Here is a 16612-nt window from a genome sequence, read left to right as displayed (position 1 = left end):
CTCGCCAGTATTCCGCTTGTGGCAAACTAGGATTTAGTCGTAAATTCTTCCCAGACTGCAACAAGGGAAACGATAAGGAGAGCGAAAAGAAGAGGTCATCTTCGCGCCTCCAGTAAATTCTACCACTCACTACGGGTCGTTGAAATAGCAAGTTGTCGGCGACCCAGGGACCCAAGCAGGTCCTGATATGATTCTGAGGATGAGACCAGGTGGTGGTTGCGGGTAGACATAGGTGACTTTAAAAATAGAGCCCTCTATGATACCGGCGCCTCATCCACGGTCATGGGTCAATTAGGGCTAAGATGGCATCGAAGATGGGACTCGGATTGAATGGGACCAGGGCGGGCGATGCAAGGCTCGCTGATGGGCGCCCCTGCTCCATAATTGGTCATGTGATGTTCCCCTTTAAGGTAGGGGAAATCACAAAGGAAATTAGAGTAGACATTACGCCATTGCTCACGGATGACTGCTACGTAGGCGCGAACTTTATAAAGGAGATTCGCGCAGTTTTGGATCCCGATGAGGATGAATTATGGCTGAAGGCCGCCCAGGTAAAAGTACCAATGGAAGAGGCTGGAATTGATGGTACGGCATTTCTCGCACCGGTAGGACTTTGGGAGGCCACGGAGACACAGCTGGATCTCGTTAGAAGATTGATTCCTGACGGAGGTCAAGCTTTAGGCTGTGCCGTGGGGGTTGAGCACGAAATTGACGTTGGAGGTGCTCGACCCATAAAACAGAAGTACTACACAGTTTCTGATAGAGTGCGAGAGGAAATGCACGCGCTGGTCAAAGATATGCTGGAAAAAAATGTAATCGAACCAGCGACCAGCGGATGGTCATGTCCAGTAGTAATGGTAAAGAAGGCCGATGGAAAATATAGGTTTTGAGTGAATCACCAAAAGGTAAATGCGATTATCAAAACTGATGCCTACCCTTTACCATATATGAATGATATCCTAAGACGGGTAAGGGATGCAAAGTTCATATCCACGCTGGACTTGAGCAGTGCGTACCATCAGATTCTCCTAAAGGAAGAATCGCGTCCGATACCAGCGTTTACAATACCTGGATTAGGGCACTTTAAATTCAAGAGAATGCCCTTCGGACTGTCATACGCAGGGGTAACTTTCCAGAGGTTGATGGACAAGATGATAGGCCCGGAACTGGATCCATTCGCTTTTGCTTACCTCGACGACGTAATTGTGGTTTCGTCGTCCTTTGAAGAGCATAAGCGGTACCTAGAAATGGTACTAAAGAGAATTCTAGGTGCGGGCCTAACCATCAACAAAGCCAAAAGTCACTTCTGTAAGACGGAAGTTAGGTACTTGGGAGTTCTTGTGAACCAGGACGGAGGAAAACCAGATCCCGAGAAGATACGATCGATACTGTAGTATCCAACACCCCTGACTGTCAAACAGGTGAAGCGATTCATGGGAATGACGTCGTGGTATAGGCGTTTTATACCCGACTTTGCCATGATCGTTGAACCTATAAACCGCCTGACAAAGAAGAATGTACGTTTCTCTTGGGAGGAGGAGCAAGAGCGAGCTTTCATGAGGTTACAGGAAGCGATGACTTCCGCCCCAGTACTGCAATCGCCCGATCCTAGCAGTCAGTTTATATTAAAAACTGATGCCAGTGACAGTGAGATCGAGGCAGTCCTCACGCTGAATGTCGATGGAGAGGAGCGTGTTTAAAATAAGATGTGCTGATGTAAGATAAATCATACGTGAGAGGCCAGGAGAACTCACGAAAATCAAGCACCCCGATCGTGAGAGGCGAGGGGAACTTACGAAAATAAAGCACCCCAAGGGGACAGATTTTACTACGTCCACGTCGTTGTTCCTGGGTAACGCTAAAAGTAAAAAAAATTGATCTTGAAAAAACCTTGATAATGAGGTTGAAGGTTAAATTCAAGGTTACGAATCTCCGATGGGCAATTACTAAATAAATACCCTTCTCCATTATGAAAAAAACTTTAAAAAATTTTAGGGCGTCTTTAAGTTTGGATGACCTTCGACTGACCTTAAACTTTAAGTTCGCCCTTGACTTATGATCTAAGTAGATATTTGGATGTGAAATTTTCCGCTCTTTCGATTGCCGCTGTCGAAAATGGGGGTTTCCATGACCTTTATTTGCTTCCTTGTACCACTAAAATCCCGGTACTATTACAAAGCCACAGTTTGACCTTCATCTGACCCCTAGAGGTCACATTAACGTCAAACCTCAACTCATCCATACGTGAGAGTCTTCACTTTTTTCGATTCCGCCATAAAAAATAGGGGTACCCATTAAAAAAAATTAGGTTGACCTCAAAATAACCTTGAAAATGAGGTTCAAGGACAAATTAAAGAGCACCGTTGAAAGTTACCTGGGGTTATCCTTTTGTTTGTTTTGTTTAACCACTGAATTCGCGAGATTTTTAAGAATTCATACTTTGACCTCCAGTTGACCTCTAGGGGTTACCTCAACCTCATACCTCAATACATATCTGGACGTAAAATTTTCCGCTCTTTCCGATTCCGCCATAAAAAATAGGGGTTTCCATTTAAAAAAATGAGGTTGACCTCAAAATAACCTTGAAAATGAGGTTCAAGGTCAAATCCAAGGTTACCATCGGATTCCTCGTAAAAAGTTACTTCAAGAACAACCTTCACCCGGTTAAAAAAATAACCGGCTTAGAAAGTTTCTCAGGTGTATCGTTACTTTTTGGACACCCTGTATGACATAGTGAATGTTAGCGATTGTGATGTTCGTATCACTTATAAATAAAAATAATTCGAACTCTCGTAATTTAGCTAATGAGTAAGAATTTGTTTCCGATGATTTTACTCTAATTTCAAGAAAATAGCTAAGTGAGACAAATACAATAATTAAGTAAATCAAATATATATAAGTAATGATAAAATATCGAGGAAAGTCAGACAATGCCCTAGTTTCTTATGGTGCGAGTTGTCCCATAAGCAGAGCTAAAGTCTTTCTTGGATAGGATATAATTCGGCCCAAGTTTCTTATAGCGCGAGATGTTCTATAAGTCGAGCTCAAATTATAAGGAAAGGTTAGTCTTGCTTAGTAAATCACAATGAGAGAAAGAACTTAGGTGTTGATCCAAGTTTATTCAAACTCATGCGCTCACTTTGCAAGGCTAGAAGTGAATGAATCTAGCCTGTGCAAAGGTGGGCCTATTTATACACAGATTTTCCCGCTTATTATTGCAGGAGAGATTTCATCGAAAATTCGAGAAACATTCCCGAATTTTGAGAAATGATTTTTCTTCATTTACAAGTAAATAACCATTAATATTAAGTTTTTTACACATGTAAATTTTACAGAACTGGTTATTTGTTGATTTTATACTATATATAATTATCGCCAATAGTGTCGTCAAAAGTTATTAACTAATAAAGTTAATTAACGTGATATTACATTATTTACAATAGAAAATTATTAAAATTTCATATAACTTTATAGTTAATTAATTTTGGAAGTATTTTCCAAAATTAATTATTTAAATTAATTAATAACATTTGAATTATGACTAATTTTTCATATTTGTAACGGTTTTCTTTTAATCTTAATATGCGATTATTAGGTTAATTATCTAAAATTTCTAAATCATAAAATTGTCATTATCAAGTATTAACTTAATGTTTTCGTTCTATATATCGCTTATTGTTTAAATAAATTATTTGTTGTTTATTTATTAATAACAGTTGTTATTTAGCTGTTATTAATGAAACCAATTCTTACTCATGTTCTATGCTTATTCATTTTACACATAAATTATTTATATTTTTCTAATATTTTATATGTTAATAAATAAATTAACTTTACATATCGATATTCGTTATAAATTTATGATTGAATAAAGTATTGTGAATCTGTATGTTAAAATCTATATAATTGATACTTTGTTATATTCAAATTATCTATAATTAACATATTTTTCTCAATGTTATGATTCATTATATCTATGTCTATTATTTGTGACGTCACGCTATTTGTTTTGACTCGACTCTTATTTGTATACAGTCGCGTAAACAGTGAGTTAGCGCCGCTTAATGTATTGTTTTGACTAAACATATTAATACGTTAGACTAGTTGCAATGATTTAATAACAGCTCATAAATAGGACCGTTACATAGCCCCCCTCTTGAAACTGAATAATCTGTGAGAATAAGGTTTCAAGAATTTTTATTTTATGAGCTTTTATTAGTATTTTTTAATTTATTCTTTATATAATTTTTCTTTATTTCTTTATTTTTTTTTTTTTATTGTTACAATTATAAAAAATTTCCAGGTGTTGGTGGTCGTTCTGGCTGTTTTGATTCTATTTGGTTTTTTATTTCCTCAATTTTTTCTTTTGTTTTTGTAATCTTTTCGGCCAGTTTTTTGATCTTCTTCTGGATTCTGCGCTTTTTCTTTCTTGAAATTGTAGGTAAAGCTGTAGAGGGCACAGGAGCAGAAGGACGTGGCACATTCGAAGGCAGGAACGTAATTTTAGCCTTGTTCCTACATTGATTTTCGTTTTTCGCCTTTGCCACCCAAGCAGGCTTGGATGGTGTCTGTGTGCTTTTGCATACAGACCAAGGCACCATATTTTGAGATGGTACAAAAATTTTGGCTGATGGGAATGGGATATAATGTCTTAGATCAGACGTATTGGTCTGAGTACTTTGACTCTTTCCCACCATCTTGAAGTTGATAGTGTACTCTCTCCAGTGTTTACATATATCAGATCAATATGCAAATTTGATTGGAGAGAGAATATATCCCCTAGTGGCTAAATTTGGTACGGTTTTAGTAGAGAAGTATGAAATACACCTCTATCTTTACCATTCTTGTATTTCAATAAATATGTGTCTAAACCGATTATGGATTTAATTATATACGGGCCTTCGTATAAGTTTAAGAATTTTTTTATAATTTCTTCTTCTTTATTACTTATATTTTGACTCCGTAATAATACATAATCATTCACTTTATATTGATAATGATATATATTTTTATTAAAATTATTTGCACGTTTTATAAGTTTATTGTGCATTTTTTTCTTAATATCTTCTACTTGATTATAATTTGTAGGTACCTTTGTTTTGGTGTTAGGTATCCACCGATGCCAAAATCTATCTGGTGTTATATGTAAATGAGCTTCTATAGGAGTTGTTTCAATTGTTTCATGATATACACAATTCATTATTTGTTGTATTTTGGGAATTAGTGGAGCCCAACCTTTATGATTGTCGTTAGCATATACTCTTAAAAATCTTCCCAGTTCTCTATGTATTCTTTCTACAATATTGCTTTGTGGATGTCGAATACTGGAAAATACTAATTTTATGTTATTGGCTAGAAGCTTTTCTTTCCATGCTTTAGCTGTAAACTGTGTTCCATGGTCACATATGATTGCTGATGGTTTACCATAATTTGGTATATAATGTTCAAATATTTTTTTAATAGTAGTATATGTAGTTGATCTTTTTATAGGATACATTACTACAAATTTACTAAAGCAATCTATTGTGGTTAAAATGTATTTAACCCCTCCTCGTGAAGTAGGCAATGGTCCATAAAAATCTATAGATAATAAATCATTTGGTTTTTCAACTAATATAGGCTGCATTATAGCTGATATTTTCTTCGTATAATATTTTGTACGTTGACAGAGATCGCAGCGATTTATCGTTTTAGCTACTTTTTTACGAAGCTTGTAAATATAAAAATTTTCTTGTAACATTTTTGTAATTTTTCTAGATCCAATATGACCATATATTTCATGTATTTCTTGGATCAATTCTTGAATAATTATTTCTGGTAATAATAATTTATTGTTAATTTTATCTTTTTTATATACTAATTTGTTATAAACTATGTATCTATGGTTGAAATTTTCTTTACTTCTTAAATTTTGTATGAAATCATCATTTTGTTGTAATGACTCCATATTCTTGAAGTATTTCATTAAATTTCGTGAAGGTTCTTTCATCAACATAGCAATTTCAATCTCATCTGTATAATTATTACTGCAATCTGTGATATGTCTAGATAGAAAATCGGCGGCCTTATTCTTATTTCCTGGAAGATACTCATACGTAATGTTGTAGTCTTGAAGAAACAAGCACCACCTCACTAATCTCGCATTTGTAAATTTACAAGTTGTTAAGAATTTCAACGCTTCGTGATCAGTACGAATAATTATTTCTTTCGCACCTCTTAGATACGTTTCTAATTTTAAACATGACCAAGCTACAGCTAATAATTCTTTTTCAGTTGTAAAATAATTTAATTCTGCTCCTTTTAGAGTTCTCGATATAAATGTTATAACTTCTTCATCACCTTCATTATTTAATTGTGACAAAGCAGCGGCTATAGTATGATAACTGGCATCGGTAGTTAATATGTAAGGTTTATTAGGATCAGGAAATTTTAAAGTGATTGTTTCAATAAATATTTTTTTCACATTATTAAAAGCTGTTTCATGCTCAGGTAACCATTGATAGCCTTTACTTTGTTGCAATAAATTCATTAAAGGTCTACATATTTCAGCATAATTTTTTGCAAATTTTGTATAGAAATTAACGAAACCTAGAAAGCTTTGCAAGCTTTTCAAATTTTTTGGAGCTTTATAATTTTGAATTATTTCTAATTTGCTTTTTTGAGCTTTTATACCTTGTGGAGTTATAATATGTCCCAAAAATTCAATTTCTTCTTGAATTAATTTAGACTTTGAAAATTTCAATGTATAATTATCTCTTCGACAACATGTAAATAATGTTCTTAAATGATAAATATGTTCATTAAAGGTTTTAGAAATACATAGTATATCATCCACAAATGGTATAATGAATTGTTTTAAATCGCCAATTGACAAATTTAAAGCTCTCACTAAAGCTGCTGTACTAGTACATGTACCGAAAGGAACTACATTAAATTCGTAGGTATTGCCTTCGATTATAAATGCTGTATATTTTTTACTTTCTTCTTCGAGAGGAATCTGCCAAAAACTACTTGTTAAATCAAAACTAGAAATAAACTTTATTCCAAAACAATGTTGAAAGATATCATCTATGTGTAGTGGGGCTTCATAATCTTTAACTAATTTTTTATTCAATTTTCGAGCATCTAAACAAAATCGCACTGATCCGTCTTTTTTAATGCTTATAACAATTGGATTAATATAATTGCTAATTGATCGACGAATGACGCCATCTTTTAGCATTTCTTTGATTGCAATTCGAACATTTTCTCGATAATTTAACGGTATAGGATACTGTTTTGAGAAATATGGCTCTTTATCTTTCAAAATCAATTTATGAGTATATACTTTCAATAAACCTAATTTTTTACGAAATACATCTTTAAATTCGTACACAAGCGAAGCTATCTCATTTTTTTGAGCATCGGTAAGGTTAGAGCTTTCATCAACTTTCTCATTAATTTCCCCTCGAGTTAGATTATCAGAATCATCATTTGTAATGCCTGCATCTATTTCATTACGAGTTAGATCAATGAGTGATGGTATGTCATCCCCAAAATCCGAGACAGTATCATACTGAATAGTTAAGCTTTGATATGTACTTTCATCCATAAATGCATCGTTATATTTCATGTTTTCCAAAGTATCATTAATTTCAAAATATATTTGCACTTTAAATGTGTCAAGTTTGAGCTTTATATTTTTCATAGTATCATAACCGATAATACAATCTTTAATTAATCTAGGAATAATTATGAAGATAATATCAATGTATTGACTACCCCATTTTACATTCAAATAAATTTGTTTTTTCAATCTCACCGATTTTTGGCCTGTAGCTACCTTAATAACGTGTCCACTAATCGGCAAAGTAGGTTTATCTTTAAAATTGCTTAAGTTTTGATTGTAAAATTCTTCTGAAATAGCAGAGACTTCACTACCCGAATCAAGTAGAGCTTTTACTGGAATGTTTTCTAATAAGAGAAATATTTCAGGACAAATTCTGCCCCCACTACTATTATCGTTATTTGATAATTCACCGTTAATTTCATTTCTAGGATCTTCAAAAATAGTTAATAATTCTTTAGATAATAAATTGTTACTTGATTTTATTGTTGCAACTCGTTGCAAGCTTTTGCATTTATCCGATTTCCGAGAAGCAACATTTACTCGTTTCCCGAGGAAGTACTAGGTACATCTTGTAAAATCGGTTTTGCAATATTCTTATTTTTATTTACTTTATTATTCTTATTATTCGACTTACTATTTTCAATTGTTATGCTATTAATTTGTTGTTCTCCGCCGCTATCTTTTTGAGCATGACGTGAACTGATGTAATCATCATTATCCAAAGAAGATAAAACTTTAATAAACTCTGATATCTTTTTTATATGTCTAGCTTGAACTAATAAACGCACATCTCTATCAAAATGTCGAGATAATTTATCTATTAATTCTTCTTCATCTAGATTTTCATTTATATCAAAAGCTAAATTAATCTTACGTATAGCATAATTATAACGTGATAATTTTCCACCAAAATATTTTCCAAATTCTATTTCGCGAGTAATATTTCTACGTATTTCAGCGTTCCAAAATTTCTCTTTAAATAACATTTCAAAATCTTCAAAATTTCTAATTTCCCGCTGTACTAAATCATACCAAGAAGAATTTACTCCCGTCATAGATTGAGATAACAAACATAACAATTGAGCAGTATTATAATTACTTGCTTGCAAATAACGTTTGAGATCATTTAAATATTTTACTGGTCGATACTTATAACTATCGTCAAAAACTGGACACGTTAAAGCAGGTTGCTTAATAGTTTCAATAATAGTTTCATTAACAATTGATCTATTTTGTTCATTATTTTTAATTTTATCAATATTCTCACGAAGTACTGAAAATGTTTCATTCATTTCCATAGTAACATTATTTTTCGCTCGAACAATATCATTAAAATTATCTTCACATCTATCTTTTAAAATAGCAATAATTTCATTTGACTTTTCTAAATTTGATTCTAAACTTTTAATTATTTGATCTTGTTCAACCATTTTATTCGTTAATCTATCAACTTTATTACTTAAATTGTTAATAGTTTCACAAATTGTCTTAAAATCATTTTGTAATTTAAATTGATCAGTATGAAATGTCTTTAATTCATCTACTACGGCTTTTTCCCATTCGTGCGTTCTTTTTTGTTGCACGGTCAATTCTTCACCAATTAGTGATTCACTAAGTTCGTTAAGAATTGTTTCGGGAGCACATTCCGTAGAATTATACATTGAACGTTTTTCGTTTGACATTGTAATATCAACAAAAAGAATCCAAAACAAACAATCAATCTTATATCAATAATAAATGATATATATAGGTGATACTAATCAATCAACTCACAATAATATATAGGATTTAACAAATAATTGAACAAATTCAAATTATATATCCCAGTAATCAAATTTATTATAAATAATAATATAATTTATGCGCCTGGAGCAGGCCTAGATACTAACATATGTTCTACAGTATCAGCCAAATGATTTAAATCAGAGCTCATATTTCTTAAACTAGTATCAAACAATTTCATGTTCTTTTTGTAATTATTGCCTAAATTAACAAACGATTCCGCAAGTTCCATATACAATGTACGTAGTTCATTTATTTCTTTTTCCAATGACGCATTCTTACATAGTACTGCTCGCATATGTTTATTTCTTTTCGGCATAATAACAATTTACAATAAAATTACAAACTAATAAACAAACTAATAAACTAAATGACAAATACTTAACAATAACTAATGTAACAAGAGTCCTGTCACGGTCGCCAAATGTGATGTTCGTATCACTTATAAATAAAAATAATTCGAACTCTCGTAATTTAGCTAATGAGTAAGAATTTGTTTCCGATGATTTTACTCTAATTTCAAGAAAATAGCTAAGTGAGACAAATACAATAATTAAGTAAATCAAATATATATAAGTAATGATAAAATATCGAGGAAAGTCAGACAATGCCCTAGTTTCTTATGGTGCGAGTTGTCCCATAAGCAGAGCTAAAGTCTTTCTTGGATAGGATATAATTCGGCCCAAGTTTCTTATAGCGCGAGATGTTCTATAAGTCGAGCTCAAATTATAAGGAAAGGTTAGTCTTGCTTAGTAAATCACAATGAGAGAAAGAACTTAGGTGTTGATCCAAGTTTATTCAAACTCATGCGCTCACTTTGCAAGGCTAGAAGTGAATGAATCTAGCCTGTGCAAAGGTGGGCCTATTTATACACAGATTTTCCCGCTTATTATTGCAGGAGAGATTTCATCGAAAATTCGAGAAACATTCCCGAATTTTGAGAAATGATTTTTCTTCATTTACAAGTAAATAACCATTAATATTAAGTTTTTTACACATGTAAATTTTACAGAACTGGTTATTTGTTGATTTTATACTATATATAATTATCGCCAATAGTGTCGTCAAAAGTTATTAACTAATAAAGTTAATTAACGTGATATTACATTATTTACAATAGAAAATTATTAAAATTTCATATAACTTTATAGTTAATTAATTTTGGAAGTATTTTCCAAAATTAATTATTTAAATTAATTAATAACATTTGAATTATGACTAATTTTTCATATTTGTAACGGTTTTCTTTTAATCTTAATATGCGATTATTAGGTTAATTATCTAAAATTTCTAAATCATAAAATTGTCATTATCAAGTATTAACTTAATGTTTTCGTTCTATATATCGCTTATTGTTTAAATAAATTATTTGTTGTTTATTTATTAATAACAGTTGTTATTTAGCTGTTATTAATGAAACCAATTCTTACTCATGTTCTATGCTTATTCATTTTACACATAAATTATTTATATTTTTCTAATATTTTATATGTTAATAAATAAATTAACTTTACATATCGATATTCGTTATAAATTTATGATTGAATAAAGTATTGTGAATCTGTATGTTAAAATCTATATAATTGATACTTTGTTATATTCAAATTATCTATAATTAACATATTTTTCTCAATGTTATGATTCATTATATCTATGTCTATTATTTGTGACGTCACGCTATTTGTTTTGACTCGACTCTTATTTGTATACAGTCGCGTAAACAGTGAGTTAGCGCCGCTTAATGTATTGTTTTGACTAAACATATTAATACGTTAGACTAGTTGCAATGATTTAATAACAGCTCATAAATAGGACCGTTACACGATGCGCGCGCAAAACTCTCAGAATTTACCAATCGTTAACTTATCAACAGCGGGTCAGGGGTGCGCGGTACCCACTAATCTCGACGTGCGTCATTTCAACTGGTAGTACTCATCGTTGGTCACAGTTGGTGCGTTAACCATCATTCATTGCACTAAAAAGTCAAAAAGCATCACCGGCATCACCACAAACAGCGCTTCATCTTCAGGAACTTTGATAGCGATGAGCTCTTTTTACCATGCTCCCTCTCACATGGAATCCACGATCGAATGCCGCTCCATAGTGCAGTGATTGACGAGCTTCAGTGCTATCAAGCCGCTTTGAGCTATAGCACTCTGCCATTCTTATTGAAAGTGACGGGACCGTTAGGCATTTTGGTGCTAATGGTAGTAGATGCCTTATTAAGAAAACTGATTGAGGTTAAATAAGACAAAAAAAAAAGAGAAATGAGAATTCTAAAAGAGAAACTAATAAGACTACAGGACTGAAAGCATAAGAAATACGCATAACTGAGATGGAATTCTCTGAAATCAAAACTAGCCTCACATAAGTAATAGTGAAAAGAAGTACATTCTATTAAACTAGCTACTTTAATTTATACCTAATTACATCGAATTATCCTGATTTAAATTTGACTTTTTAAATGTATAGGTAGAAATAAATTAAGTTTGCTAATTAATGCACGATACCTCTCTCTTTTGGATTGCTTTCTCCGTTGCCCCAACCAACCAATAAGTTTTAACTTCGCCTTTTCCTTTCATTTGTATCAGACCACGATCTTCGATTATGTAGCCGCCAATTTTTTCCAAAGCTTCTTTGCACTGCGAGCTTATATGAATTTTAAGTGGTTCGCCATTAGACTCCATCCGTGATGCTGTATTCACAGTATCACCAAAGAGGCAGTATCTTGGCATAGTTAAGCCGACTACTCCTGCAACCACTGGACCTAAAATATTTATTTGTCATGTGCATTTTTTATATATTGTAATTTATAGAACAGTTGCTTAATCAAAGAAATGAATGAAAAAATGTGAAACTATATTTGAAAATTAATTATACTGAAAAATAAAATATAGTGCGTAGATGCAGTAGCATCCAATAAAAAGGCACGACTATTTAAAAAAAAATGTATTTTTTGTCTGTAAAAATTTTTAATCGGATTATATATCGTATCGCCCAGATTATAGAATCTACTACAAGCATATCGGGTAATGTATACTTGACATAGCATATAAGACATAAATAAAAGATACGTATATACTACATGCGAGGCACTCTATTAGTATATAACTCTAGTAAAATAACATGAATAATGAAACAGAGAACATGATATTAAACTTATCATAGTAAAAGTAAAGAATATGATAAGTTTCAATACAAAATAAGTGTTGGAAAATATTCAATAAGATATACAGTGCCGGTCAGCCACTTTTACCCCCCCACGGGCAAAATCAGTCTAACTTCAAAGTTTTATATCTCTGGTAGAAATTAACGTACACAGACGCGCGTGGGTGCGTTTGAAAGGTCTTTCGGAGAGCTTTCAAATGATATGACTCACGGTTGCCATCGATTGTTTTTTTAAATTTTGCAACAATTATGCAAAATTGAAAATTCTGAAATTTTTTTATTATTTTTGACAATTAGCCAATTTTGGAAAAAAAATCGTACGAAAATTTGAAGTACACCATTTTTTAGCTATTACCAAGCCCTATCTGAATCACTCATTAAAAATTTATTTTCGTCAAATATGACGCGCGCACGGGCATTTTTTCCTGGAAGTGACAGTTTTTTTCAACATTTTTTATCTCCGTCAAATTGTAACAATCGAAAAAAATTTTATAGGGGAAAAAATATTTGTTTTTTCACGTAGAATACTGCAATAATTTTTTTTTCGGTTTTTCGAAAAATTTTTTTTTTCGGTTTTTTTCAATTTTTTTTTCTCACAGTCGGTACGCTAAAAAAATGAGAAACCACAAAAAAAAATTTTTTCCACCCATTCAATAATACTACATAACAAGTATCGTAAATTACATAAAAAAAAAATCTTTTTTTTTTTCGATCTTGAAAAATAATTTAAACCGAAAAAAAAAATTTTTCGAAAACCCGAAAAAAAAATTATTACAGTATTCTACGTGAAAAAACAAACATTTTTTCCCCTATAAATTTATTTCGATTGTTACAATTTGACGGAGATAAAAAATGTTGAAAAAAACTGTCACTTCCAGGAAAAAATGCCTGTGCGCGCGTCATATTTGACGAAAATAAATTTTTGATGAGTGATTCAGATAGGGCTTGGTAATAGCTAAAAAATGGTGTACTTCAAATTTTCGTACGATTTTTTTTCCAAAATTGGCTAATTGTCAAAAATAATAAAAAAATTTCAGAATTTTCAATTTTGCATAATTGTTGCAAAATTTAAAAAAACAATCGATGGCAACCGTGAGTCATATCATTTGAAAGCTCTCCGAAAGACCTTTCAAACGCACCCACGCGCGTCTCTGTACGTTAATTTCTACCAGAGATATAAAACTTTGAAGTTAGACTGATTTTGCCCGTGGGGGGTAAAAGTGGCTGACCGGCACTGTATATATAAAAAAATGATCATAATTATTAATATTGCTTATATGGTAAAATAATAACATTAATGATCTAATGTCAATGGTAAGTCGTATAGTAACGTATTGCAACGATTACCGAAAATCGTAAGACTCGCGCGAGGTTAACGAGCGGCTAAGCGAGAGGAGCCGCGTTCGGTTCGCGAGAGAGAGAGAGCGCGTAAGGGGCAATGACCGGGAGGGGAGGCTCCGACCGGCAGTATGACTGTGCCACTCAGTCAGTTCGTGCCGATCTAACCTCCGTTTTCCCGAGCCGTTCAAGTTTCGTGTGTTTGCCATTGACATTGAGAATTTGAGTGCGTGGGTGTGCTAATAGCAACAACTGCAGTAGCAGCAATAGCAACGGCAGCAATAGCAACAACATCAGTAGCAGCAACAACAGCGACAACAGTTACGAGGCGGCACAGCGAGCATCGAAGCGGCGTCTAGCAACTTGTTGTTCGGATACGGTTGGCCACCGTATCCTCATCGATATCGCGGTAGGTGCACCTTCTTCCCATTGTTAATCGTTGTTATCACTTGCGTGCGAATCCGCGCAGCGAGCGCGAAGAATTTGTTTGTTGCGCGCGAGCAGGTAGTTCGCGGTAATCGCGTTTTTTTCTCTCTCTCTCTCTCAAACAGCGTGTCTTGTCATTCACGCGAGCGTGCGAAAGTCTCTCGGCAAAACTCCCGTGTAGTTAAATTGCATCAATAAAGTGCATGTTGATCGTTACTTTCGAGTTAAATAGTCGTTATTTAGTCTTTCCTTTGTCCGGAGGTCGCGCCAGTGTTTATTTTCAGGGGATTCGAATTCGCCGGTTGCGTAGCACGAATCGTGCGATTATCGATAGACGCGAGTCGACGACTTAGGTTCCGGCGGCGACCGCACGAGCGCTACTAGCAAGGGGCGACAGCGCCGCCAAGCGGTGAGTTGGGGGAACCCAACTCGGAACAGTGAAGAGACTCTGCGCAGGCGCACTCCGAGGCAAGGTAGGTTACTGTGCTTTGAGCACATAGATAACAAGGCTTCGTCTAGTTATAATAAGGGCAATTTTAGAGATTATAGGCTAGGCGACAGCCTGTTACAGTATGTTCTGGGTCAGTTTCTTCGAACGGTGTCGTGGTCAGCGGTGGCCAAGGGCTATTTATTCCTAGTCCTTATTGCATACATTAACTATACATGTGGTATAGGGCCCGAATGCGCGAAGGAATGGAGCACATACTCTCTCTCTCGTTCTGATTCAGCGTGGCTTGGGAATGCGCGGTGGTAGAGAGTGCTTACTCTCTCTCTATATCTCTCTCTCTTTCTTTCTTTCTTTCCCTCACTCTGGCTCAATGCCACTAGATTTGGCTGCTAAAGTAAGTATTTAAAATACATAAATATTTTTCTTATAAAGTAATATAAATATACGTTTACGCTTAAAAGAATCTTTTATCAGAGAGAGAGAGAGAGAAAGAGAGAGAGAGAGAGAGAGATCTTTATTGCACCAATGACCTAGAACACCGTCCAGTTGTGAATTGAATCACTTTTCGACAATGGATTTAGGTTTTTTATATCAAATTCTATAAGAAACTTTATTAGATTGCTAAAAAAATTGATTTAATTCATAGAGGAATATGAAAAAAATCATGAAATTTCGGAAAAAGGTCTAGTTTAACTTTCAACATTATTTGGTTAAATGAACGTTACAAGACCATTTTTCTGCTATTTTATATTATTTCAGCTTTAGAATACCATTCAATTCATTTCGTAATCACTATCTGTTTGCAGGTTATTTGATTTTTACTAACAACTAAACGAAATAACACACTATGTACCTTGCCTGATTACCATTGCGAGTACGTTATTTCTGTTTCCCTTTTCGTCTTTTTATTCCCGTGTCCTTTTCTCTATTCCTCTCTTTCCCATCTCAGGCTCTCTCGTGCGCGAACGTTGCTACCTGCATACATGGTAGGTTGCTAGGTAGCCGGAGAAATTTTGCTTCCCGAATTTTCGTGTAAATAAATTTGGAAATAGAATCGCCGACAATAATATATTAAAAAAATATCGATTCGCCCTTTACAAAGTAAAAACAAAAATCAAAGCAAAAGTATAACAAAACAACACTTTAAGATGAGAACTAAAAACGTAAAAAATAAAAATATAAATAAATCATAACAGAACAATATATAATTTGGGCTAAAGCTTGGAGCGTATATCTACTACTGTGGGTAAAAAATAGTAAGACTTTTTAATTTAAATTTCGCGTGAAAATCTATTCGTCAAAATATTTTTTTTGCTAGGTGGGTATGACTGTCAGTGATATCTGTGCCAAATGTCACATCAAAATAATCATTAGTGTTTAGTATATACTTGTCTTTTTGAAGTACAAAAAGTACGTTCGGCGATTTTTACAATCAGTTAAATTATTCAACAAAGAAGTTCCATTAAATTTTGTGTGCGGAATCAAATTTCTGGTGTCGAAACGCTCAGAATGTTAAAAAGGCCTTTGGTGATAATTATATGTCATGAGCAAGTGTTTTTGATTGATACAAACTGTTCAAATAGGGTCGAGAACGCGTTGACGATGAACCTCGTCCAGGACGGCCATCAACATCAACTGATTATCAACACATCAAGAAAATCAATGAAGTGATGCTTGAGAATCAACGATTAAAAATCAGAGACCTTACTTGCACCGTTGAAACATCAGAAAGATCAGTAAAAACCATTTTAAAAAATTATTTAGGCGTAAGAAAAGTGAAAGTACACTTGATTCCAAAATCACTCAATTTTCTTGAAAAACAGCGACATGTTGACATTTGT

General features: G+C 33.5%; 1 protein-coding gene across 4 annotated transcripts in view; it reads right to left on the bottom strand.

The window, feature by feature from the left end:
- Nucleotides 1-16612, bottom strand: part of LOC131674304 (receptor-type guanylate cyclase Gyc76C-like) — a 1727826-nt gene that overhangs the window by 151019 nt on the left and 1560195 nt on the right. For all 4 annotated transcript variants that reach the window (XM_058952904.1, XM_058952926.1, XM_058952919.1 and 1 more), the window contains one exon: nucleotides 11902-12158. In XM_058952904.1, the coding sequence (XP_058808887.1) occupies nucleotides 11902-12158 (257 nt within the window). The remainder of the gene's footprint in view (nucleotides 1-11901; nucleotides 12159-16612) is intronic.

Source organism: Phymastichus coffea, unplaced genomic scaffold (genome assembly GCF_024137745.1).
Source record: "Phymastichus coffea isolate CEN01 unplaced genomic scaffold, Cenicafe_Pcof_1.1 PCOF00014, whole genome shotgun sequence".
NCBI classification, from domain to species: domain Eukaryota; kingdom Metazoa; phylum Arthropoda; class Insecta; order Hymenoptera; family Eulophidae; genus Phymastichus; species Phymastichus coffea.
The sequence above is the reverse complement of the archived record's forward strand: the minus strand, read 5'-3'. Positions and strand labels throughout refer to the sequence as shown.